General features: G+C 42.9%; 1 protein-coding gene across 1 annotated transcript in view; it reads right to left on the reverse strand.

Annotated features, from left to right (window-relative positions):
• Positions 1-10494: 10494 nt before the first annotated feature.
• The window catches only part of LOC128746055 (transmembrane protein fend-like), a 244009-nt gene continuing 227543 nt past the window's right edge, over positions 10495-26960 (reverse strand). The window contains exons 2-3 of the mRNA XM_053843105.1: positions 11383-11676; positions 10495-10932 (exon numbers count right to left, since the gene is read on the reverse strand). Coding sequence (XP_053699080.1) covers positions 10495-10932; positions 11383-11676 — 732 coding nt within the window. The remainder of the gene's footprint in view (positions 10933-11382; positions 11677-26960) is intronic.

Genomic DNA, 26960 nt, shown 5'->3' on the forward strand with positions numbered 1-26960 from the left:
CTGTAAAGACCAAGTCATCATCGATGCAGTCATTGTGGGACAGGCAAGCCGAAATAGGCGAAACCTCAGTATGGCGTACATCGACTACAAGAAGGCATACGATTCAGTACCCCACTCGTACCTAATTAAGGTACTAGAATTGTATAAAATAGACGGTGGCATCATCAGGTTAATGAAGCACGCAATGGGAATGTGGAACACTTCACTCCACACTACCGACGGGATAGAGGTGTTACGATCCAGAACTCTCAGCATAAAAAGGGGGATTTTCCAAGGCGATACATTCAGTCCGCTATGGTTTTGCCTTGCGATGAACCCGCTCAGCAAAGCACTTAACCGAAGCAGCTATGGCTACCAATTGAAAAGTGGGACAACGAGTACAATAATTACCCACACCTTCTATATGGACGATCTGAAGCTGTTTGCGGAAACTATGGAGAAGCTGCGTCATTTGTTGAAGCTGGTGACAACGTTCAGCAACGATATTCGGATGGAGCTTGGCGTCGACAAATGTCGTCTCGTAAATATCCATCGGGGTAAAGTAATGGACGCTGAAAGTTTCCGCATCAACGAAAGGGAGGAAATTCGAAGTATGATTGAAGGTGAGTCGTACAAATACCTGGGATTCCTGCAACTGAAAGGTATTCACCACACGACTATCAGGAAAGAACTGCAGGAACGGTTCCTGTATCGTGTCAACAGTATTTTGAAATCACTCCTCTCTGCCGGCAACAAAGTAAAGGCGATAAACACGTTTGCCGTGCCTTCGTTGAGATACAGCTTCGGGGTGGTTAAATGGACCAAAACGGATTTGGAAGCGATTGAACGTACCTTGCGAGTATCGCTAACCAAGCACCGTTCGCACCACCCAAGATCGGCAGTCGAAAGAATCACCTTACCACGCATGGAAGGAGGAAGAGGTGTCACTGACATCCAAGCGCTATGCGTATCCCAGATCGAGCAGTTGCGGAGATATTTCATAGATAGTCAGACTCGTCATGTTGTCTACCGCACTGTCTGTGAAGCAGACCACGGGTTCAGCGCCCTGCATCTGGCGCAGGAGCATTACCAACTGAACTGCGACCCAAAAACCGTACCAGAAAAGGTCGAAACGTGGAAAGCAAAGGAACTACATGGGACGCACCCTTATCAATTAGAGCAAGCGCATATAGACAAAGTGGCATCGAATGCGTGGTTGGTGCGAGGTGATCTCTTTTCGGAGACGGAAGGCTTCATGGTAGCCATTCAGGATCGGGTTATTACGACGAAGAACTACCGTAGGTACATATTGCACGAAGATATAGAAGACCGTTGTCGAAAGTGCAATTCAGTAGGGGAAACGGTCGAGCATGTGATTGCAGGCTGTCCAGTCTTAGCCGAAACGGCTTTCCTAGGACGCCACAATGTAGTTGCCAAGATTGTGCACCAGCAACTCGCCTTGAAGCACAACTTGGTAAACTGTTACGTACCCTACTATAAGTACCTGCCTAGCCCGGTTCTGGAAAATAGCTGCATAAAGTTGTACTGGGATCGTGAGATTATTACGGACGTCCTTATACATGCCAATCGTCCTGACGTTGTGATCTACGACAAAAGGAGGAAGCACATTACCCTCATAGACATCGCTGTACCGCTGGATCGCAATGTCCAGTCAACATTCTCGGCCAAAATAACGAAATACCACGACTTGGCCGAGGAGTTAAAGCAGATGTGGCACCTTGAGGGCGTACGTATAGTTCCGGTGGTCATCTCAGCCACCGGAGTAGTGCCCTGTAGCCTACAACGTTCCCTGGAAGAGCTAGAGCTCCAAAAAAATTTGGACAATATCCAAAAAGCGGTGGCTCTTGAAACCTGTAATATTACGAGGAGGTTCCTGAATCACCACAATTAAACACAGCTGGAGCAGACGTAACAACAAAAAAAAATGTGAATGAGAACCACAGAGCCTAACCCCTCTTGGCATAAAGAAGCCCGAGGGTAGGTGAAAGTTTCCAGCATTTTTGCTGAGAAGTGCCAAAACTCTACAATAATAATAATAATAATAAATAAATTCATAATAAGAAGCTCACAAGATAGTAAACAAACCTAACGTTTCGCAATCCAGTTCGATTTGGCTCCATCATTTCTATCAGTAAAGCAACTATAAAATCATCCCATTAATTGATTATTTAATAAAAGATCAGTCACATGTCCAGAGCAGGCTCAAGACTTGGAGATCAAATTCAAGCTCCCAGGGGGTGTTCCATCTCAAAAACTGCAGCGCGCCCGACTTCCCGACTGCTATCCCATTCTTCTCAGTTCATAAAGACAGAACGAGTCCCATACCAGAGAGCCTGTTTCGCCGGTCGAGTTTAATTACACTTGCAGAACGGGAAAAAATAAAACCGCAGCTTTCTTGTCAAATTCAATCAAGGATCCCATTTAAAGGCTCGTTGACGCAGTCGGAGAGAGAGAGAGAGAAAAAAAAAACACGGCAAAAATCCGCTCGCTCCAATCGAACCAGTTCGGAAACTCAGCCGGCAATTAAGATTGTCTGGGGTCTCTGATTTATGAACCCGAATTCCGTTCGTCGTCGATACTCAGAGCCGCACATCAGCCGGCAGCCATCGACGACGTTCAAGGTCACAGTGGCGATGTGGCCGGCCTGCCGGCCCGGTTGGGCGCCCTACCCGTCGCTCGTCACGGAAAAAAATAAACAAAACAAAATGAGAAAAAATGCTTCGAATGTAGCAACCAGGGTGGAAGACGGCGCAGGGGCAAAACTAATCAAGATTCGATAATTTACATAATTTATTACAATTTTATTCAATTATTATCTGATTTGATCGTTGTTTCTTTCTTTTTGTCTTCGATTATTCGGGTTTGGACGACGGACGGTCGAACTGAACCAATTGCGATAGTTGCGGTTCGCTGCTGGTGCTACGGTTCGGAGAAACTGTTCATCTTTATCTTGGAACCTACCCAAAACAAATTGGAGTGTTGTACCGGTATTCTTCGGTGGCCAGTGCAAGATTCAACGGATCAATCTAATGGTTTATTTTGTATACACAAAGATTCGACACTGGGTGAAGCAGAGCTTCATTTTAAGCACTTTGCTGCCGTCTAGAATGTTTCAGTTCAGCGTGTTGTTGGTGGTTCTGGATTCTGGTTAAGCGGCGCGGGATGCTCCCGTGCTGGTGGAACAATTCTCTTCCGATCTGCTCTTGTGGCCTATTATAGGAGAGTAATTTTATCATAATTTGGTGATTTTACTTTAATTGAAGACGAAGATAGCAGTGAAGCGAAGACCGAAATTCAAGCAATCGCTGGAAGCGATGAGAATGGGAAGCTTTGCCTATCCACACAATTATCCGAATTTACACTTTCGTTGATTGTTTATACTCCGGATTGCGGAATAGTTTAGTCTATAATTTGATTCTGTTTGTTCGAGAACGTACGCATAGTGAGTTTTTTTTTTGCATTTTGTCTGTTCTAATCTTAACCAGTTACTGTTTACTTCACATTACTTCACAATTTCGGAACACATTCATTGAGTCGAGGCTCGGATTATCATTATCTACGCCTGCATTTTTGCGTGGGTTTGTATGCTGGCTGTTTGATGCTGCTTTATTTGTACTATTCTGCTGTTCAATCAGTTGAACGGAAGGCATTCGGTGTCTATCGACAACAAGCACCTGCCGATCACTAACGTTCACTGTTAACTTTCCTATCATTCTGTTCTATCATTCCTTTAATGTTTGAAGTTTGTTCCAAATATATAGTTTAATTGTAAATGCACGAAATAAAAAAGCTACTGAATAAGTTTTTATGTAAACTCTACCTTGAGCGTTGCTTACTTACGAGTAGGATCTTTTTTTTTATCTAAGCAATATGTACAGAAAAACACTGATATTGTGCGCATACCCTAAATTAGTAATACGAAATGGTTATAACACTGAGCAATTTGAATTCAAAAATGATGGGAAGAATTATTATCTGAGGACGAAGTCTAATAGTTTATTGCTTCGAATTTATACACGTGAGAATGCGCAACGCTGGGCTTATAAAGCTTCCTCTAGGATTATTTTACATTGAAAAATAGTAAAAAATATTATTATCTAATTGTTGAATATTGGAACATCGGATTTGCGTCATACTTCACCGTTGATTGCTGCCTGTCGAATAATTAAAAACTGACGTCTTTGTTTGCTATGTTTGTGAGTTTTCTCATATGATGGGGTGATTAGTAATTACTAGTTTGCTGCTACTAAATGAACATTTCATTTCTGATTATATTGCATCTTCTAGAGGTTAACATGTTTGCTCATTGAGTTAGAGCTATTGGTTTCCTTCATCCAGTCATTGGACGTCACAAGGTGGTATCATTCTAGAAAAATAGTCAAAACTCTTCCTTCGCCTTTCCCGTTGAATTGAAGTCTTGAATGCTTTCGATGAAGTTAGTTAAAAAAATATTGTGTATACTTGAAAATATTTACAGAAGCTTGCACTACGTGTGAATTATACTTCGAAAGAATTTTTTTTTCAGGATTGTAGGTTTAAGTCTTCGGCAAAGTTGCATGTCCATAAATTTCCTGGAACTGCTGAACACAAGGTGTGCTTTCAGTTTAAATTCAACTTATTAACTTTTACAAAAACCTTACTTGAACTGGCATAGCATGTTTAATAGCATTGAAATTCACAACTTTCTGGAAGGCATACATATTGTATATTTGCTTTAAGTAGAAACCCGCATAAAGAAAACAATTGTGTAATTGATCATAATCATATCGCCATTATAATCTGTATAATCACCATAAAATCAATAGTTACTACACATTCAACGGCGTTACCATTTACATTATGGTTCAACCATTATCATTTTGTTCATCATATCCTACCATCCACAATAATTATTATTTTATGGTCACTCCAAAATAATAATTATCATTATTTTATGGTTATGGTTAGTGGACAAATAACCATAACTAATATACTTGATATTTTACCAGGCAACAGTTTAGAGTTAGTCCCTAACCATTTCAAAAATGCTTCTAGATTGTAAGATACATGATAATATTTATGGTTAGCGTATGGTTTCAATTAATGCGGGAAGAAAGGATCGTTTCTTCAATTACATCATCATCATCATCAACGTGCACTGCCCAAACGAAAGTAAACCCGACGGTGAGAAGGAAGCGTTCTACGCGAGGCTGGAGGTATTGGTATTGTACGACAGCTGCTCGCCACGGGACATCTAGATCGTTATCGGGGATATGAAAGCTCTGGCCAATGGGGGAGAAATGTATACACTGGCGATAGGATCCCATAGCCTGCACACTAGCAAGAATAACGGCAAACGATCTATAGACTTTGCAGCTTCCCGAGGCCTGGTGATCCGAAGCACCTTTTTCTCACGTAAAGATATCCTCAAAGCCATCTGGAGATCACCTGACCAACGTACAATGAACCAGATTGATCACGTTTTCATAGTTGGCCGGTTCTTCTCTAACATCATGAACATATTTTCCCGTTTTTCCTTGGTGTCCCCACCACTTGGACCACTGCGACCAGTTCTTTGATCTATTGTATTGTGTCCTCCTTTGCTGTATGCCTTTACTTATGAACAGCTACTATGTCGTTTAGTAATTGTTATCTTAATTTAAGGCATCATCCCAACATGGTAATATGTTGAGAATAAATTGTACTACTTTTTGAGGAGAATTAGCCCATATTTCCGAGGGCTCCAACAGCCCTTTATCAGGAAATTTGCACCTTTTATTGAATAATTCCGTGCATTCGCACAGTATATGATGAACACTTTAACACTCTAGATTGCAGAAACGACATCTATCATCATTAAGTTTTCCTATTACCTTCAGAAGATATTAGCTTGGACAATGACCAGTAACCACTCCGCTAAAAGTACTCAAATCTTTCCTACGTTCCTTATGGGATGCGGATATTGACTCTGACCACCACCTAGTAGCAGTATATGTGCGCTTAGAGCTGTTTACCATATACTTGACGCGTCAAAGCCGTCCTCCTCGGCTGAACATCAGGTAGCTACATAACTCGCAATCTGCCGAGAACTACGTGCGGAAACTGGAAGAGGGACTGCTTTCTTCCGAAGAGTTCGGTGCTTCTAACTTCGAACTCTTCTAACTCGGCCATCGGAGAGGCACTAGTTGAAGAGCCCCGGAGCATACAAAATGATTGGTTTGATGGGGAATACAAACAAGCGATGGAGAGAAAAAATTATCTGAGCATTGACACTAGTGAGTAAAAAGCACCAAAAGGAGAACAGAGATCGTGACGAATAAGAACAACTATTCCGAGCTAATGACATGCGCAAGTTTTACGAGAGGGTGAACGAAATTCGTAAGGGTTCCACACCGAAATCTGACATATGTAGGGTCGAGGATGGGAATCTAATCACAAACGAGTGCAAGGTGGTCGACAGGTAGAAGCAGTTCCTCGATAAACACCTCAATGGCGAAGTTGCGGAAGGAGGCGGAACGGAAGTTAACCTAAGAGCACAGAACATAAGTTGTCCGAACGATTGGGCGATCAAAACTGATAACAGAGTCTTTTTTGTTTTTATTTTTCTTTGGGAAGGTTTTCACATAAAAGCGAATAACAGCAATATAAGCATATTTTGTATTGGCAGATGATGCACGAACGCAGTTTCCCGGATAAACTGACGCGACTGATCAGAGCTGCATTGGATCGAGTGATGTGTTTCATGCGCATCTCGGGCACATTCTTGAGTCCTTTTGAGACGCGGCGATGGTTCAGACAAGGTGACGGCTTACCCTGCATATCGTTCAACATCGCTCTACAAGCGGAGATCCGAGGAGCTGGTATCGAAACGATAGGTATGATTTTCACCAAGGGTAGCCAACTCCTAGGATTTGAAGATGACTTCGATACCATAACCAGAAACTTTGCGATTGCGGAAGGTGTCTACGCTAGACTGAAAGCGAAGTCTAGGAGGATTGGGCTAAAAATAAATGCGTCAAAGACAGAGTAGGGTAATGTCGTTAGCGTCGGGCCACTGTAATGGTCGGGCCGTCACGATTTTTTCAGTTTTAGTAACTCGTGATAAGCATTGTAAAACTTCTTACTGTGACAGCTAACTTTTCACAATATTGTGAGTTTCAGTCGTGTATTCAAAACACGCGTACTGAATTCAGTTATTGAATCTTACAAAAAAAGTTTTCCAGGTGCAGTGAACTTTGCTTCAAGAAATGATTCATGAAATGCTATTATCGAGATAAATATTGAAAATGTATTAAATGTGTTGTGCTCCATACGAAGACTATTAGGTGTTGGGTAGGGTAAGGCGACATGCTACAAAAGCGCTTATTGTGAATGTATTCAACGTATTGTATTCAATGTATTGCACGGTGATTAAAATCAAATCATATAAAAGCGCTTATTGTAAAGATCGGGTCACTTGTTTAGTCATGGTTGGGCCACCATAATTTTAAGCTCAGAAACGCAATATTCGCTAGAGAACGTCAGACGCGTGAAATGTGATGAAATAATGCAAAGTTAATACGATAAAAACCTTGATTGTTGTTGATTTTTCATTGGAGTAGTACACTTTGGAAAAGGCGAACGTAGTAATACTGATTTTGGAAGATCGCCAAAAATTTCACAAAAATGTAATTAAAAATAGGGTATTTGTACTTATATGGGTCGTTGTTCACGGAATTCGTTCCTTTCATGTCCCTATATAAAATTTCAATACGTTCACTTCTTTTCAACGGTGGTACAACCTGTACAACATGGTCCGACAATGACAACATTTTTTGTCTTCGCGTAAATGCCTATAACTTTATTATTTTTCAAATAATCAGTTCAAGGTTTTCCAGAAATATAGCTATATATATATATTCTTAGGCCTATTCAACGATGCATTTAGATTTCCGAAATTCCTTTTGAAACTGAAGTTATGGGTGAATGCAAAAAGGCGGCCCAACCACGACGACATTCCCCTACATAATAGGAAGAGGCTGAAAGAAAACAAACTTGTGCCTTAATATTTTTTGAAACGGTAATTCTTTTACAATTGGTGAAGGGACGGTAGGGGAAATTTTTTTAGAGTGAAGGAGATAGAGCGGAAAGGACTCCTACCTTTTCGCCAGTGCTGGAAGGTGCATGAGTCAAACCAAGCTATAATCTGAGACTATAACCGGATTTGAACCCACAACACCCGCCAGGGCATGTGGCTCGCTGGTACTCATGTATCTTTGAACCATAGAGGTGCTTCCATCGTCCGTAACCATTGACGGAGACGAACTAGAAGTGGTAGATGAGTTCGTGTATTTCGCTGGGATCGCTGGTGACCGCGGACAACAACAACACAAGAAGATCCAGCGGGGCATTCAACCGAGAAATCGGGCTTACTTTGCCCTTCGCATAACGCTACGATCAAAAAAGCCAAAACCTTTATTAGACCAGTAGTTCTTTATGGACTTGAAGTCGTGACGCTGGTCACGGAGGACATACGCGCCCATGCCGTGTTCAAGTGGCAGGTACTGCTGACGATATTTGGCGGAATACAAACTGAAAGCGGAGTGTGGCGAAGGCGTATGAATCAAGAATTACAGGCACTGCTTGCAGAGATTCCTATTGGCGAAAGTCGGTAGACTATGGAAGGCCAGATACGTCGCTAGGATGTAGGACGATAGTGCGATGAAAACAGTTAACAACAGGGGGCTGAACGTGAAAGATGGGTCGACCAGGTCTACAGTGATTTGTGACCTCTGAGGCGACTGGGAAATTGGCGACGAGTGGTCGATGATCGAGTTGAATAGAGACGACTGCTTGAAATAGCACGAGCCACCCCGGTTCTGTGCTACTGACGACGACGACGACAACTCAGCGTAGCGTATATCGATGGTCAAAAGATGAATGATAATAATGGACCTATGCTAAGAAAAGCTAAAGGTCATCGTACAGAGCTTTTTCTCGAAAAACGACCCAACATTGAGGCCATCTACATCGTGCACAGACGAAGACGCGGAGAGTGTACAGGTCTACAACGAGGAACTCAGCGGTGGCAAAAAAATTTAATCTTGAAGAAGGTGCTAGATTCCGATCCTTATGTAGCCCTGAAAGCCGCTGCTCCATCACGTCCGGATATATTTAGAACGGTGCTACAAAACTGTTTGGTAGAAGGCCACTTTCCAGACATGTGGAGGCCACAGAGGCTAGTATTACTATCGCAGCCAGGGAAGCCTCCTGGAGATACATAATCGTACAGACCAATTTGTCTGTTGGACAACGGTCTGTCGGAGATGCAATACGGATTCCGGAAAGGCAAGTTTACGGTTGACGCTACCCGAATAGTAATCGAGAAAGCGGAAAAGTCGACCAAGCAGAATCGAAGGGGCGACCGGTATTGCGCCAAAACGTCAAAAATTCTTTCAACAGCGCCAGCTGGAAGGCCATCGCAATGCCATACCACAGAATGACTACCTGTGCAAGACCCCGAAGAGTTACTTGCAAAACAGTAGTGGTAAGCGGACCTAGTAGTGGTAAGCGTCGTCTGTTGGCTAATGTTTCCTTATATCGATCCTCAGATACGGTGGTCAGGCATACATTTCAGCGTTCAAAAGCAAACGAAATGTAGCGAAGCTGAACAGTACATTCCGGCTCATGGCCATACGAGTCGCGAGTGCATGCAGAATGTTATCATTGGAGGCAGTATCATCATAGTCAGTCATAGTCGGAATGATTGCTATCATCACCACTCTGGAGGAAGATAGGGAGTGGTACATGACAAAGGAAACTGTAGGAGTTTGGAAGCTAGCTCGAGTGGAGTCCTTGGCCAAATGACAAGAGGACGTGAAGCGTTGAACGGTAGATGGACGCTCATACCGGTCCTGTCGACCTGGTTGAACAGGAAACACGGGAATGTAAACTTTCACCTGACGCAGTTTATGTCAGGGCACGGTTATTTCAGCCAAGGTCTGCATCGGTTCGGGCACGCAGAGACGTCTGTCTGCCCAGAATGCAAAGATGTAGAAGAAACACCGGAGCACGTGATTTTTTAATGCTAAAAATTTGTCACGGAACGAAATGAGATGCGCCTACATAATGGTTGAAATGTGTCGGGAGGAGAGCATTTAGAATGGGCTTCGCATCACTGTTTTTCGACCAATTCCTTAGCCTTTGTTGTCCTAAAATTTGTAGTTCTGCAACTTTGCCGAAGATATAAAACTGTTATTTTTGTGACCATAAAAGTTAATTTTTTTTAAGCATAGTATAAATTTTTTGAATAATTTCAAAGTATGCAAAATAATCTATTAAGTAGCTTCTCCGGAACCGCTCAAACCCTAAAATGTGGGAAAATATGAATAAAGGATTTTGACTGCGTCTGTATTCCCGGACGATCCCACCGGAGTGCCAGCAGCAATCCTAACCTAAGCTATGAATTACATTCAAAAATCGCCTTAAACCTACTGACTTTGTTTGGTTCACTCAGAATTATTCCTGATATTTACCTCAAACATGCAGAATTTCCACCGCTGAACGATCGTTTTCCACCAGCATTTGTTTGTCGGAGGCTGTAAACGGGGCTACCTTCCGCTTGCCGAAGACCACCATTGTCAATAGGATGAGCAGGAACATTAGCAGCGCTACGAACACGCCAAGAAGCAGGATTTCTTGTTGGCTTTCACGAGAGATTGGCCAAACGGCGAGCTGCGGGTGTACCGCCGCCGTTGGACCAGATCCTGGTTCCGGATCCAACTCGTGTAATTCCACTAGCGCCTCTCGGTCATCACCGGCAGCGGCGAAGAAAAGCTCCTTCAAAGGCGGACGGGATGGCGGAAGCAGTGCCACACTTGGTAACCGGGTCGAATGTTCCTGTTTAACGTCCACTACGGTAGCGCCGGTTGTGTTTAGGACGATCGGTGCCGAACGGGTTAGGGCATCGGTATGCTGGAAAACACATCAAGTAAAATAATGAAAATCATCAACCAGCAGCGGGAGTCCAAGATAGATTGCCGAGATGGATGAAGCTTGGGATAGGGATGATAATTTGCCGAAATTGGGGCAATTTAAATAATGAGCCGGCAGTAAAACTTTATATGATAGCTAATTCCAGCCGTGATAAAGCAATAAATACAAAGAATTGTTGTTATGCCGCACGGATCCGGTTTATTGTTACTAATGCTTTCATGGAAAGCTTGGAAACTTGGCAGGTGTAATAAAATATCCACGATTAAGATTATCTACGGGTGACGGTGGCATCGTAACAAATAAATTTTGGTTTTAAAGGAGGCCGATACGATGATTTAATTAAGTGTTCAGTTGGCATCGAGTTGGATATATCTTATTTATTATTATGAGATACTATTGATGACAACTTCATCAGTCGTTGAACCTTACCTTGTTCCGACATGTGACTTGCACCTGGTAGTTAGTTTCAGGCCATAGTGATAGTTGCGCGCTGAACGATTCGGTCAGCAAGTTGCCCATCAGACCACCTCCTGCTACTTCCCAGGTTACCAGACACTGCTGCTGTTGGTGCCCAGTGATTGCCGGTGAGGTAGTTCTACGGTCATCATCGGGCACTGTCACCCACGCTACATCTGCCGTTACCAATGACTCATTCCGGATCATCTGCAGCAGAACCAAGGATAAGCGGTGATTGTTCGGGTCAAAGGCGCATTTCTCTTGGCACTGAAAGCAGAATAAAAATATCCAAAAGAAAGTACATCAGACCTGTGTACAGACACACTCACGGTGGTGATCAATATATCAATGTAAGAAATTCGCAACAGCGTCGTACATGGCAGACAGCCATTTGTCACCGTGGGATGATTTATATTCATGAAGTAGTTGTTATTGGAAACGATTTTTCGTCCAAACCCGAAAGAAAAAACCTGGGTAATGTCGAGAGAAAAGAATGCACGTACACAAATCAGATAACAAAAGCCGACCGGTCGGGGAAGATGCTCACGATTGGGCAGCGAAATTTATTATCTTCGTGAATGCGATCTTCCCACAGATATCGGACGGTTTGGCGTGGCGAGTTCAAGTGAAATCACTTCGGGCGGGTTTCGAATATTACGGCGCTGAAGGTGCGGGGTTCCGAAAGATCTGGTTCCATTCTGTGTTTTGTAAATATTTCCACTATTTTACGCTTGGGTATAGTGTTGTTTTTAAGGCAATTGTTCTTTTTAATATGTGAAATATAAGAATTATCTCGAAATATGAATTTTGTCATATATCTATTGCGTCATTTTTTCTCGACAGACCAAAACAAACATGGTTGTCATTCGATGATTCATTGCATGGCACTTTTTAATGGTAGTAAAGACGCGTGGGGTGTACAGAATCCGTACATGAGAATTCGATATAATTTACCACCACGCAGTATACGAAAATATTCAATAAAATAATTTTTATTTTCAGCTCTCGAACGCACGGCCAATATTTTACTACTTAGAATATGCTGGATTTCAGTCGTTAATTTGTTATACATTTTTTTGGTGCTTTGTAGTTGGTAAAATATTAAATTTTAGTTTTTCAAGAGATAGTGATCAAGCACAGTTAATAGGTATATAAAGTACAGACGCACTGAGAGAAAAACTATCTAAATCGGCAACACTTTTATTGTTTATTTTATTTTAACAGTTTTGGCAACCAGTCAAAATTGGATCGATCTCCCCAAGATCAGTAGTAAGTTGCGTAAATCGCGAGGTATGTTCCGTAGAACTTCGCGAATTATGACGCATATTTTGCATTGCAAATAAGCCAATTGAAATTTTTAAAGCAATATATCGTATATTGAGGGTAACTGATCCATATGCTGATAGTAAATCAATAGCTTAAGCTTTAACATTTCAGGTGGATTTCAAAACTTAGTTTTACCTGTCTACACAAAACACAAAAAAAGAACCAGTTTGTTTTCTTCTTCTTCTTCTTCAGAGCATAGAGCCGGGGTGGCTCGTGCTGTTTCAAGCACTCGTCTCCATTCAACTCGGTCTTGGGCCACTCGTCGCCAATTTCCTAGTCGTCTCAGAAGTCGCAAATCGCTTTCGACCTGGTCGAGCCATCGTGCACGTTGGGCCCCCCTGTTCCTGGTGCCGGTGGGGTTGTTGAAGAGGACCGTTTTCGTCGCACTGTCGTCCGGCATCCTTACGACGTGTCCGGCCCACCGTAGCCTGCTAACTTTCGCTAGATGTACGATGGGAATCTCCCCAAGCAGTGCCTGTAGCTCGTAATTCATACGCCTCCGCCACTCTCCGCTTTCAGTTTGTACTCCGCCAAATATCGTCCGCAGCACTTTCCGCTCAAACACGGCAAGGGCGCGTATGTCCTCCGTAAGCAGCGTCACGGCTTCAAGTCCATAAAGAACTACCGGTCTAATAATGGTTTTGTACATTGTTAGCTTCGTGCGGCGGCGTATGCTTCCTGATCGTAGCGTTTTACGAAGGGCAAAGTAGGCCCGATTTCCCGCTTGGATGCGCCGCTGGATCTCCTTACTAGTGTTGTTGTCCGCGGTCACCAGCGATCCCAAATACACGAACTCTTCTACCACTTCTAGTTCGTCGCCGTCAACGGTTACCGTCCGTGGGAGGCGCGCATTTGTTTCCTTTGAGCCTCTTCCTTTCATGTATTTGGTCTTCGACGCATTTATTTTTAGCCCAATTCTCCTAGACTCCGCTTTCAGTCTGGCGTAGATTGCCTCCGCCGTCGCAAAGTTCCTGGCTATGATATCGAAGTCATCTGCAAAGCCTAGAAGTTGGCTACTCTTGGTAAAAATCGTGCCTCTCGTTTCAATGCCCGCTCGTCGGATCACCCCCTCAAGAGCGATGTTGAACAGCATGCAGGATAGACCGTCACCTTGTCTCAACCCTCGTCGCGTCTCGAAGGGACTCGAGAGTGTCCCAGAGATGCGTACGAAACACATCACTCGATCCAATGTAGCTCTGATCAGTCGCGTCAGTTTGTCCGGAAAACCGTATTCGTGCATTATCTGCCATAGCTTGTCTCGATCGACTGTATCGTATGCTGCTTTGAAATCGATAAAGATGTGATGCGTGGGCACGTTGTACTCCCGACATTTCTGCAAGATCTGTCGGATAGTAAACATTTGGTCCGTAGTTGCGCGAGCCCCCATGAAACCCGCCTGATAATTCCCTACGAAACCTTGTGCTATCGGTGACAGCCGGCGTAACAGGATCTGGGAGAGTACCTTGTAGGCGGCGTTTACCAACGTAATACCACGATAGTTGCAGCAGTCTAGCCGATCACCCTTTTTGTAGATGGGACAAACCACTCCTTCCATCCATTCCTCCGGTAGCTTTTCCTCCTCCCAAATCCTCGAAATAACCCAGTGTAGAGCCTTTGCTAGCGTTTCCCCGCCATGTTTATAAAGCTCTGCCGGTAGGCGGTCCTTCCCAGCGGCTTTATTGGTCTTCAGCAACCTGATTTCTCGTTTGACTTCTTGGAGATCAGGTGCTAGGACATCACTATCTTCCATGGGCGCTCCTAGGTTAATTTCCGTTCCGCCTCCTTCTGCGACTTCGCCATTGAGGTGTTCATCGAAGAACTGCTTCCACCTGTCGACCACCTCGCGCTCGTTTGTAATTAGATTCCCTCCCTCGTCCCTACACATGTCAGGTTTCGGTGTGTAGCCCTTCCGAGTTTGGTTCACCTTCTCATAAAACTTGCGCGTGTCATTAGCTCGGAATAGTTGTTCTAATTCTTCACGATCTCTGTCCTCCTTTTGGCGCTTTTTCCTCCTCAGGATCGTGGTCAACTGGTTCCTAGCTCGTCGGTACTTGGCCAGGTTCTCTCTAGTGGCAATACTTAGATAATTTTTCCAAGCGTTTTTTTTCTCCTCCACCGCTTGTTGGCATTCCCCATCAAACCAATCATTTTGTGTACTCCGAGGCTCAATACCTAGTGCCGCGGTTGCGGCCTCTCCGATGGCCGAGCGTATTCTGCCCCAACCGTCTTCGAGGTTTGAAGCACCTAACTCCTCGGAAGAAGGCAGTGCCTCATTCAGTACTCGCTCGTAGTTCTCGGCAGCTTGTGGGTTATCTAGCTGCCTGATGTTCAGCCGAGGAGGGCGGCTTTGACGTGTCCGGTATACGGTGGACAGCTTTGAGCGCACATGTACTGCTACTAGGTAATGGTCAGAATCAATATCCGCACCCCGACGGGAGCGTACGTTCGTGATGTTAGAGAAGAACCGGCCCTCTATGAGAACGTGGTCAATTTGGTTCATTGTACGTTGGTCAGGTGATCTCCAGGTGGCTTTGTGGATATCCTTGCGCGGGAAAAAGGTACTTCGGATCACCAGGCCTCGGGAAGCTGCGAAGTTTATACATCGTTGGCCGTTATCGTTTGTGTCGGTGTGCAGGCTATGGGGTCCTATCACCGGTCTATACATTTCTTCCCTACCGACCTGGGCGTTCATATCCCCGATGACGATCTTGATGTCCCGTGACGAGCAGCTGTCGTACGTAGCCTCCAGCCTCGCGTAGAACGCTTCTTTCTCATCGTCGGGTCTACCTTCGTGCGGGCAGTGCACGTTAATGATGCTATAATTGAAGAAACGGCCCTTTATCCTCAATACACACATTCTCTCGTTGATCGCCTTCCAATCTATCACGCGATCCTGCATTCCGCCCAGCACTACAAAGCCCGTTCCCAGTTCGTTGGTAGCGCCACCGCTCTGGTAAAACTGGGCCTTTCCGCCACGTATCTTCCATACCTTCTCTCCTTTGCGACAGATTTCCTGCAGAGCTACGATGCCGAGTTTGCGGGGTTCCAGCTGTTCAATCAGCACCCGCTCGCAACCTGCGAAATTTAGCGATCTGCAGTTCCAAGTCCCGAGTCTCCATTCGTCGTCCTTACTTCGTCGCCTAGGTCGATGCCGAATATTCCGCTCCGAATATGCTTGAATGTTGTTAGTTTGTGTTGTTTAGGTGTGTAGCCGTACTGGGGCAACACAACCGAGTCTCGTGATGGGGCTGCCATCTTATAGTGCCGAGACTCACTACCTCCTTCCCGGTTAGTATACGACCTTAGTTTCCACCGGGGTTGGTTACCCGATCTCCGCTAAGGTTGCTCGTATTCCGGCTGGTACCACGAGGAGGTCGGGATCGGAGTTGCTGGATAAGAGGCTAACGACCACTATGGGGTCTATATTCCGCATTATCTAGCCGTTTACCAGCCAGTTTACCAGTTTGTTTACTTTGCTCGTTTGGAGCGTCGATTTGTCGGTTGGTGTTTTATGCCACACTTTTTACGCGTCTGTACTTTATATACCATCTGTACTCATGTCCTACTGATAGGTTCATGTCCTTGGGTACGAAAGTGACCCCGTTGGATTCACCTCATTCCAAGACATCCTTCGAATAATCGTACGAGGCTAGATCCGGCCAGAAGAACGTAGGGCCCTCGTGTTGCTTCAACAGACGAAGTTGAGGCTCCTGTGGACGTTCCATAAGATAGATCTTCCCGTTTGCAGTCCCGGTAGTAAAGAACGGCGCACTCCGTTTACCACATGAGCAGATCACTTGCCAAATCATGTAATTCTTAGCAGACTTTAAAAGTTTCTGCTTCCTTACTTCTCTCGGAACATTAAACTTGTGCTGGGCGGTGAAGAGCAGTAGCCGCGAGAGCTGCCGGAAGTCCGCCTTGACGTAAGTCTTTTCATCCATGATGAGCCAATGAGACTTCGTTAGCATCTTGATGTACAGTTTCCGGGCCCGTGACTTTCCCACCGTATTATCACAGAGAACAGACATTCATCTTAATCTCGCAACGTGTGTAAAAGCTCAGCCGCCATTTTGAAAGTAAGTGGTAATGCTTCCGCTACGTGGCGCTCACATCACTAAGACGATTGATTTTGATTTTTAATGTCTGTCAATGCATATCAAAGTATTCATTTTTTCACCAAGGCGTCGCTATAGCACTAGCGTGTTGTTTATGCAATCTATCGAACCAAAAATAAAAGTAAACAACATTTATCAAAAATATCAGTGCTTGAGTTATTCCTTTTTAACTCATCCGTGAAACTATCTTTGCGTAAATAAACCAGCTTTTTTTGCATTTTGGTTCAAAGTGATTCTGTGCGGCTTCCCGCACCCGTTCGTCTATACGAAATTCTTCATAGCGGTAAGGTTTTCTGGAATGCGATCAAAGTTTAGAAGGCTGCTGCAGGTTCCGCCGCAATGGTGTCAGGCGGTACGAATGGTGCGTTCAATTATTGAAAAACTCTAAACACGACACCCATTTCCGGTAATTATCAAATAAAATAAAGTCTTGAGATGCCTTTTGGTTTCTATTTTTAATTTTCAGCCAGGTTCAATAAATAACATAAACAAAGTTACAGCCGTTGCTACAGTAACTTATATCAGAGTAGCCAGTATTTCGAATATGCAGAATATAACAAGACAATATATTAAATTTGGCAACGAGGATATTGAACAACTGGTGCACCTGATGTGAGATGTCGCTAATGTCTTATTAAAAAGTTTACACACCATTTGCATGACATTTTATATGAGCATAAATGTCTGTTCTCTGTGGTATTATGCCGTTCGTCATGATTTGGAGCCTTCTGCACTTTGTATGTATGGCAGTCCCTTGACTCTCTGAACGAAAGCTTGGACAGATTTAACTTTATGGCCACATCCCTGACCGAAGCATTGGGATTCCGCTTACACTAAAGTCTTTATTTACACGGTTTGTTTTTTTTTCGATTACTTAAAAACGGTGCAACTTAGGGACAATTTACAAACTACGTGATGAATGACGGGCATCTCCCAAATGTACTGAGAAATAAATGTGTTGCAAATACTGGGCACACTGGTTACTGATCCAGGTGATGTCCCTCGCTCAATTGTATCGCCTGATGATTTTGCGCAACGGATCACCGTTATCAAAACAACCCTGATAAGCGGAAATATACATTGTTCTCTTAAGTTATTGATAAGAAGTGAGTTAGATGTTCTTTGTCCTCGTGATCGCAGGTTCACAAAGTTTAGATTCTTAAAAAATATATTTGTCACAGTGAAATTTAAATTCGGATTTATCGAAAATAAGTTAGTTGGCGATTGCCATATAAAATAAAAATATATAAATTGTTCTTTGTTGGATATCGGAAAAGTAGGAGACCAAATTGTAAGTGAAACTTAAATTGATTTCTGATTAATGCCATATAATTTGATAAAAACAATTACAGCTTAAAGAATACGGCCAATACAATTTTGCGTTTCTGTTAAGAGCTCGAAGAAAACCCAACAAAATGAATGGTCACGTACTTAATAATCGAAAAAACAAACCGTGGGTGATAAAAAAGTACTTGTGTGTAAATGCTTTCACAACACGCTTGTGATCCTGATCACTAACAGAACATTCATTCTGGTAGCATTTCTTTTTCCGTTTGATGCTCAGAGTTTCGTAGTAACGTTTAATCCCACGACTCACCGTTGACTGCACGGTTCAGCCATTTTTTCCAATTTCCGAAAACTAGTAGCAACAGTAAACAATACACTCTAAACTACTCGTACCTAAATTTTCAAGAAAAACTTCCCAATGAGTAATTTTCTAAAGCATTTTGCCGTGATGCAATTTGAAAAGGGACAACCCCGAAAAAAATATACATCAAGGCGGAACCGAAAGTGGCTAACGTTATTGTGTTAGTGCGACAAACGCTGTACTGTACATCTCATGTGTTCGTCAAAAATCTAAACGTTTATTTGAATATTGTATCAGTATTGGTAATATATGTCAAATAGCGGAGCTTGCAAACATAAACAGCTGATCCGCAGCCAACCGCACTGACTACAAACATCCCGAAAAAGGGTTTGTTTTCTTTATCAAGGCATTCCGATTCAATCAAAATTAACAGCAGCAACTGAATAATGCGTAGGATCACTATAGGATGTTTAATTAATCCGCTTGCATCGGATTGCGTTTTTGATTCCTGCGTTTGCGTTTTGTTTGTTTACTTCACTCTAAGCTCATCGATGCGGCGAAAGTTGAAAGCTCTTTAAAAGCTCATTGATGTGACGAAAGTTTGATACTGTGTTGCTGCTTTTCCGGAAATCGCTAGTTCAACGAAATATGTGCGCAACCAAATATCTATTAACTAATTCCAGATTATACGTTTTATGACCACTTAATGATCTATATGATCAATTAAATTTATTTTCCATTAGCAATTATGTTTTGCTGAGCGTTTAATGAGACATAGCAGATCGATCAATTGAATTACAAGTTTTAGGAAATTACAACAGCGCTGGAAGCACTGATTACGTGGTGAAAGCGTGCTCTGCCAATACAGATACATTTTAAGGCACAAAACAATACATGCTTCGAATGGTAGCCATTTACCCAGCCATCTTTGAGCCACTTTCGGTTTCCCCTTAAATTTTGTAGTAGAAACAATGCGTCTAAAACAGTTTTTATTGTGAACATTGAAATTTATAGTGAATCTATTGTAAAAATGTCTAGAATTCAAATTTTGTTCATATTTTGGTTTTCTCTTTTAGAATAGAATAGAATTAACCTTATTTCAACACAAATTTACTGCCATTTTTAATTATAATTTGTTTTTCACCTTAAACAATTATCATAAGAGGACAATAATTTTTGCTTAAGATATGGTACTGGCTTTTGGTCCGTTCTGTCCTGAGGATGAAGGGATACCCTTTGAAACGTCGACTTCAAACGAAATATAAATATTTTCGCACGAAACCCGTGACCAAAAGTCAGTACCATATCTTAAACAAAACAAACGGTCGCTTTTATTATCATCGATAATTTTTACTGCAAATGAACATTTTTGATCGCGAAAAAACAGATTTTTTTATTGTTAAGATACTTAACAACCCGTCATTTCTATGGTAGAATCTCTCAAAACCATGAAAGTTATGGTGGACTACAATAAGTTTGATGGTTTGGTTATCTTTTCTGACCATACATTTTATTGCTTTTACTGTATTTTGTATCGTACTTTTACATTTTTTTTATTTTCGTGTTATGGTTACCAATCGTAATGGATAGTAATCAGTGTAATAATCAATGATAACTTTAAGTAATCATTATTAGTTTTTAGTAATCACAAGAGTGTGATTACCAATAATCAATAGCAATCAGTAATTGGAAGTAATTTTTTGCTGTAGTGCGTTCTAATCACAGTTGTTGGAAACTCCTTGCTTAGATACTTAAGATATAGACTAGAACTTGTATGTATACTTTGACTGGATATTTTATCTATTTTTGAAAATTTGCGGTTAATTAGAGCGCCAATATTTTTAATAATTACCGAAACCGCAATGGTCGTCAACCAAAATGTTAGACCCGTTTTTCGACATATCAAATTGACAAATACAGTTTCCAATATATGACATGATTCGAGAACATGATTTATGCTGGACTTCCTTTGATAGCCGGGCTAGGAAATGAAAGGTTTTCAACAACAAACAAATGTGCATCATTTCACTCCGTGCTGCGGATAGTCACAATTTACCCGTGCACGAATCCCATTTAGCAGCATAATTTGGTTGCATACTTCCGCTTCAAATTTTACCCTTCCTACTGCTTACTGTAGGTAGGGAACGTACAGGGCACTTAGTCTTGCCTCATTGACGTTTTCACGGCAGGCGGCTCTTACGAGGTTGTTCTGTTTTCCCTGGGTAATGGGAAAAGAAGAAAAAAGTAACACATTCTTCACCATTCTACAATATGCATTCCCGACTAGCACATGGCACATTTTATGACGGAAGAAAAAGTTTAAAACAAACACCAGTCATAAATCACGCCAATCGTTGACTTCGAAACATCCGAACAAGACCCAAGACGGAGCCTCTGCTGAACACGTGAGCGTGTGTGTTAAGTGGAAGAAAGCGTTGGATTCGAAGGGAAGTGGTTGCTTCCATTGCTGCCGATCCTTTTGTCGCCAGTCAAGCAAAGCCACCGGACCGGAATCCTGTGGTACGATACTGTATGTCGCCCGATGGAGGTCCCAGGTGACAGTATGTAGAGGTTCCAAAGTGGCTCGTAATTTACGAGCTCGGCTACTTAGAATGCTACGAGCAACTTAAAAAAACTGTATTTAAGTTTTATTTTATGATCCTATTATGCTAAATGCTTTTTCGATACGACTGCAATCCTGCTTTTTAATGGGATCCGTTTCCGACGATTCTGTCAAATTCGGCGGCTTCTCTCCTTAGTCGTATACGCGCGCTATACGGAAGATTGAAAACAGGAAAAAAGCTGTAAATATTTACAGAGTCTGTTTCCAATATCAGTTTCGAGGGCTGGTTGCGCTGCAACCCGTGAACGCTTTCCGATAGTTTAGAAAGATGAAAAGACAACGAGAGGATTTTCGCCGCTCGAAATTTTTACTGCCACTTCAGCGTCTGTCTGCAGCGTTCGCAATGGGTTCGGATTTCACCCGGAGACCGACACCGGGGATGGTGGTGGTGGTCGGATCGGGGGTAACAAATATTTATACTTTCCGGCTGCCAGCTAATCTGTTTTGATAGCTTGAGCAATCCGGTGTTGGGAAATTTATTCTTGACACGTGTTGGGCTAAGTTTTCACAAGCATAATAATAAGACGTAAGCTGTCAAAATTTTCGGATCCCCTGATGGTCGACGTCATACTACCTTATGTTTCGGCCGTGCTCCCGTTCGTGTCTCTGATGCGAGGCTGATGAGTTTTCGACGATCCTACACGAAGACTCAATTGCTTTGTCAGAGTCAAATTCATCACTACTCGCAATCAATCTGACAGGTTTTTGATGCTTTTCATAACGTTGCCATTAGTCTTTCACGAAACGGTACTGCCATCAGCGTGAGCAGAAACCAGTGTGGGGTAAATGAAGCAAAAACCAAAGCGTAAACAATATGTACATTAATTACTAAATTTTAAAATAGTAAGTTCTCCGTTCGTTTTATAACAAACATAAACTGTATTGGTTCAAATTTAGGGATTAATTAGCATCTGAACTCATATTTAGTCTTCTAATCACAAAAGAACGACCCATTAGGGTTGTGAATAATTTAGCAATTTTTGTAACTTTTGGGTAAAATTTGACAGGTCAGCAGTTAATTGCCATCTGGTGTATGAAAAGTCCCACAATAAGTAAAAATATTTTGGAGTGCAGTTTGATGCAGTTGGCTGTCAAAACTCGGACGTAAATGAAAACAAGTTTGACATTATATAGCGGACACACCTGTAACTGTTAAAGACAAACGAAATCAATGCATATTGCTTGTCTATATATTACAAAGTTTTTGGGATTTATAACCTTAATTTCGATAGCATGTGAATTGTCTCTGGGATTTTGTATTTCAAATGCTTAACACGTGGCCGTCGTCAATGAAGCACACCCCATCATCCCTGGATGCGCCACCGCACTGGTCAGTTGTTTTAGAGGTGGAACTGCTACCGCCTAATTTAAATTGTCCAACATTTATTTCTTCCAGCTTTCGGCACAGGGTATTGGTGCCGTTTGTGCTTCGCGCGTATCCTCCGTATGGTCAACAGCCGAATTGGAAGGACGACCGATATGAATAATGGCGAAGGCGTGTCTGGTACAAATAAATAAAATGCAGCTCCCCGTAAGGGCGGCAACGGCACAGGAGTGTGTGATTGTTTCGTTTGCTGCAAGTAATAAATTGCATTAACCCTGTACGGGTTGATACATATAGGCGGTACGTGTAAAGAGGACATCAATTTTCTGAACCATTGTCCTTGCTGGCAGTAGGACGAAACGCAGTTCTCGACATATGTAGACAGTCGGTACTAGCTGTGTAGGCTATTCGAACTCACAAATCAGTGTGTGTGGAATGTTTAGGTGGAAAGCTAAATTATCGAAGGATCGGGCATTGTTGATACGGCGTGTCAAACATCGTTGAAGATACTCTCATTTTGAGGCTAATTCATCCGAAAAAGATGTTAAAATGTCCATTTTGCACTGTGGAATTGTAATACAGTGTTGCTATTGATCGATAAACGAACTGTTTTGGTGTCCGAAACACTCTCAAAGGTGATTCCAAAATGAATAATACTCTGAAAATTCTTTTCTAAGAATTATTTAATGAGGGTAAGAGACATGCACATTCATGCTTTTTCATGCGATAGATCTTCACTTTTTCAGAGGAACGATTTTCGGCAAAAGTAGCTAATTCTAACTCCTAATCTTTGCAGATAACCTCGACATTACTACTAGAAATCTTGGAAAGGCGAAGGCACTCTACGTCAGACCAAAAACGGAGGCTAGGAGGATTGGCTTACCAATCAAAGCGTAGAAACCTAAATATATAGTAGGAAGTGGCTCCAGAGAAAAAACAACACTCGGTTCCCACGGACTGTGACTATTGACGGCGATGAACTGGAAGTGTTTGATGAGTTCATACATTTGCGATCGATCTGTACCGCCACCGACAATAATACAAATAAGGAGATTCAACGACGCATTCAAGCTGGAAGATGAGCCTACTTTTCTCTCCGAAAGACACTTCGATCAAGAAGCATACGCCGCCGCACAAAGCTGACGATGTCCGAAACGCTAATCCTACCGGTACTCCTCTACGGACTTGAGACTGTTGCTTTGCTTACGGATGTTTGGCAAAGTACAAATGGAAAGCGGAGAGTGGCGCAGGTGTGTGAACCCCGAGCTGCAGGAATTACTTGAAGAGATTCCCATCGTACACTTCGTGTAAAGGCTAGTTTACAGTTCGGAAAACGAATCACGGGATTTGACGCGGGATTTTGACACGGGATTTGGCACGGGAAAATTTTCCGGTGACGTTTCTATACAAGTCTCCACAAGCGAAAAAAACGATTGGTTTGCGTTACGCGTGAAGAGTGTTTTGCGAATTAAAATGTGAATTAAACCGTGGTTCACCTTTTCCGCTCGGAAACAATTCAGAATGTATTTTTTCCGCTGGAAAGAGTTTGTAGAGATATTTTTTCGAAAGCGCAAATTCCGCTGTTTGGTTTACACTTATAGAAAACTGTCATCTTTATGTAGACTTCATTTCCCGTCACGGGAATTGAATTCCCGATGCCCATTTAAAACACACAGGAGGCAAAATTCCGGAGTCAGCTTTCCGAACTGTAAACTAGCCTTAAGTTGGGACGACTGTGCAGTGAAATCTGTTCACTTCAAGCTCCCCACCGGCACCAGGAAAAGAGGGGCCCAGCGTGCCAGATGGTTCGACGAGGTTGAAGCCAACTTGCGTGTGTCGAGACGCTGAACGAACTGGACACGAGTGGCCCTGAACCGAGTACATTGGGGAGGAATTTTTGATACAGACAGAACCTACCCGGCTATAGCTGCTAGAAGTAGAAGTAAATAGAAGGAAAAGTTTTTCATCCATGAATTGATCGCAAGTGATGCAATCGAATACTCCATTTTGAACTATCGCAATAAGTTTTGATGAATTAACAATTTTGAGAGATGAGCAAATGCCAAAAAACGCTTATGTTATTTTTTCAGTTAGATTGTTAGCGTTTGAAACACCAGCAATATACATTCTTACGCAATAATATGTAAATGCTCTATACTACATCAAAAATTTTTACACTAATGTGGCATCCTTAATTATAGCATGTTAGAGGATTTGCCTTTGTCGTAAAGGAGAGATGGTTTGGAAGATCCGTGGCGGAAAGACCCAGTTTTATTACGAATTGGGAACGGGTTTTGTAGTGTTGAGCAGATAGACAGATCGCGTGATAGATTGGAAGGCGACCAACGAAAGAAAGTGCCTTTGAGGGTAAAGGGGCGTTTCTCTAATTACAGCATTATGCACGTGCACTGCTCGCATGAGGATAGACCCGACGATGAGAAGGAAGCGCTCTATGCAAGGCTGGAGGCAACGTATGACAGTTGCACATCACGGAACATCAAAATCGTTATAGGGGACATGAACGCCCGAGTCAGTGATAGTGATAGGACCCCATAGCCTGAACACCGTAACGGCATGAACCATAACGGCCAATGATGTATAAACTTCACAGCTTTCCAAAGCCTGATGCTCCGAACCACCTTTTTTTTCATGCAAAGACATCCACAAAGCCATCTACAGATATACTGACCAACGTACAATGAACCATATTGACCACGTTCTCATATAGGGTCGGTTCTTCTCTAACATCATGAACGTAAGTCCCCCCGGGATGCGAATATTAATTTTGACCATCAAAGCAAAGTAAAGCAAAGCAAAATCTAGGTGCTACATTCTGTTATCGAAACTTGACTCTCTGTTGTTATACGACAGACTTCGCAGCCAGCTGTTAGAGTACAAGACAATTGTAGGACCAGTTGCTACGTTCCTATCGACTCTAACAGCCTCTCTCAGCCGAGATTCGAACATACGACGACTGACTTATTAGGCCAGCATCATACCACGAGGCCAACTGGGAGATTTTTGACCATCACCTAGTAGCAGTATACGTGTGCTCAAAACTGTCAACCGCACACCAGACGCGTCAAAGCCATCCCCCTCAGCTGAATATTAGGCAGCTAGATAACCCGCAATCTGTCGAGAACTACGCGCGAATATTGGATGAGACATTATCCTCTTTCTAAGAGTTAGGTGCTTCAAATCTCGGAGATGGTTGGAGAATTAGAGCACTTATTCCGAGCTAATGACACAAGCGCGAGGTGGTCGACAGGTGGAAGCAGTTCTTCGATGAACACCTCAATGGCGAAGTTGCAGAAGGAGGCGGAACGGAAGTTAGCCTAGAAGTGCCCAAGTAAGATAGTATTTTCCAGCACCTGATCTCCAATGAGTGCTATCAACACTACGTTTCGTTTCATTCAAAATCGGAGTCGCATCTAATCTTGAAGACCATGCACTCTCAAAGCGACACAAGGCATTAAAAAGTATATTCTCGGGAACTCGAAGACTACCGTTCAAACAACGTGTCGCAGATTGTTGGGACAAATATGAGCGCCAACCCATCAGACCAGATCACTACTTAATTGCTTATTTACATCCAGATACTACAGCAACAATTAGACATAACCGCTTCGCTCCCGACTTACAGTTAATGGAACTATACCGTCGTCCATTGTAACCAGGTCAAATCGTTCCATAAATCCAGTCAGCATCATCGATCCTGCACCGGGGGCACCGTAGTCGGCACTATGGAAACCCTGGAACCCCCCACCACAGTCGCGTAATTGCCGCCAACGTTCGTCCGTCGTTTCGGCCCTGTGTGTGCGAATAGTGAAGGGGTTCTCCTAGCTGCCATGAATGGCAAATATGTTCATACCATGAATGATCAAAGCGTTGATCTCTCCTCCGCTCCCAGCCATTCTACCACTGACAAGATCGCACTTTTCGACTCGCCCTGTGGAACGTTAAAACTTGACGCTCATCCTAGACCTTTCATTATTGAATATGACTCCATCCGTACTACTAGAGACATCGTACACATCGTACCAGTTCACTACAATTATGACTACAATTCTTGTGATGAATATGTAGTTCATGCACGCCTAGAAACCGTAGATTAGATAACGCTTTTAGCGGACTGTGATGTTGATCACGCTGTTCTACGCTTTTATGATGTGATCTTCGCAATATAGCCAACCTTGGTGTACCCTTGAAATAACCTTAGAAACAGACTACGACACTCTAGAACTTATTAGACTACGGACAGAGGATAGCAAGCGGCCACTGCGCGAAATGGAAGAGCTCTACTCCAGTTGGTTGAACATAGTATTGCGTATTGCGCAACGAAGTGAACGCAAAGCCGTATCCGTCGACTTTCTTAAAGAAATTTGACACCTTTGAGGAACAGCATAGACATAATGACGGCATTCCGCATGATGTTTTCTACAAAGAAATCTGCGCGGACTCCGCGAGAGGAGCTGCCGAACTTTTGGCTAAGTTCTTTAAAAATGCGTTCACAAATATGCCTCCTACTCATACCGACATACATTGCGAATGGCGGACTGGTATAGTACATCAACA

This window comes from Sabethes cyaneus, chromosome 1 (genome assembly GCF_943734655.1).
Source record: "Sabethes cyaneus chromosome 1, idSabCyanKW18_F2, whole genome shotgun sequence".
Lineage (NCBI taxonomy): Eukaryota > Metazoa > Arthropoda > Insecta > Diptera > Culicidae > Sabethes > Sabethes cyaneus.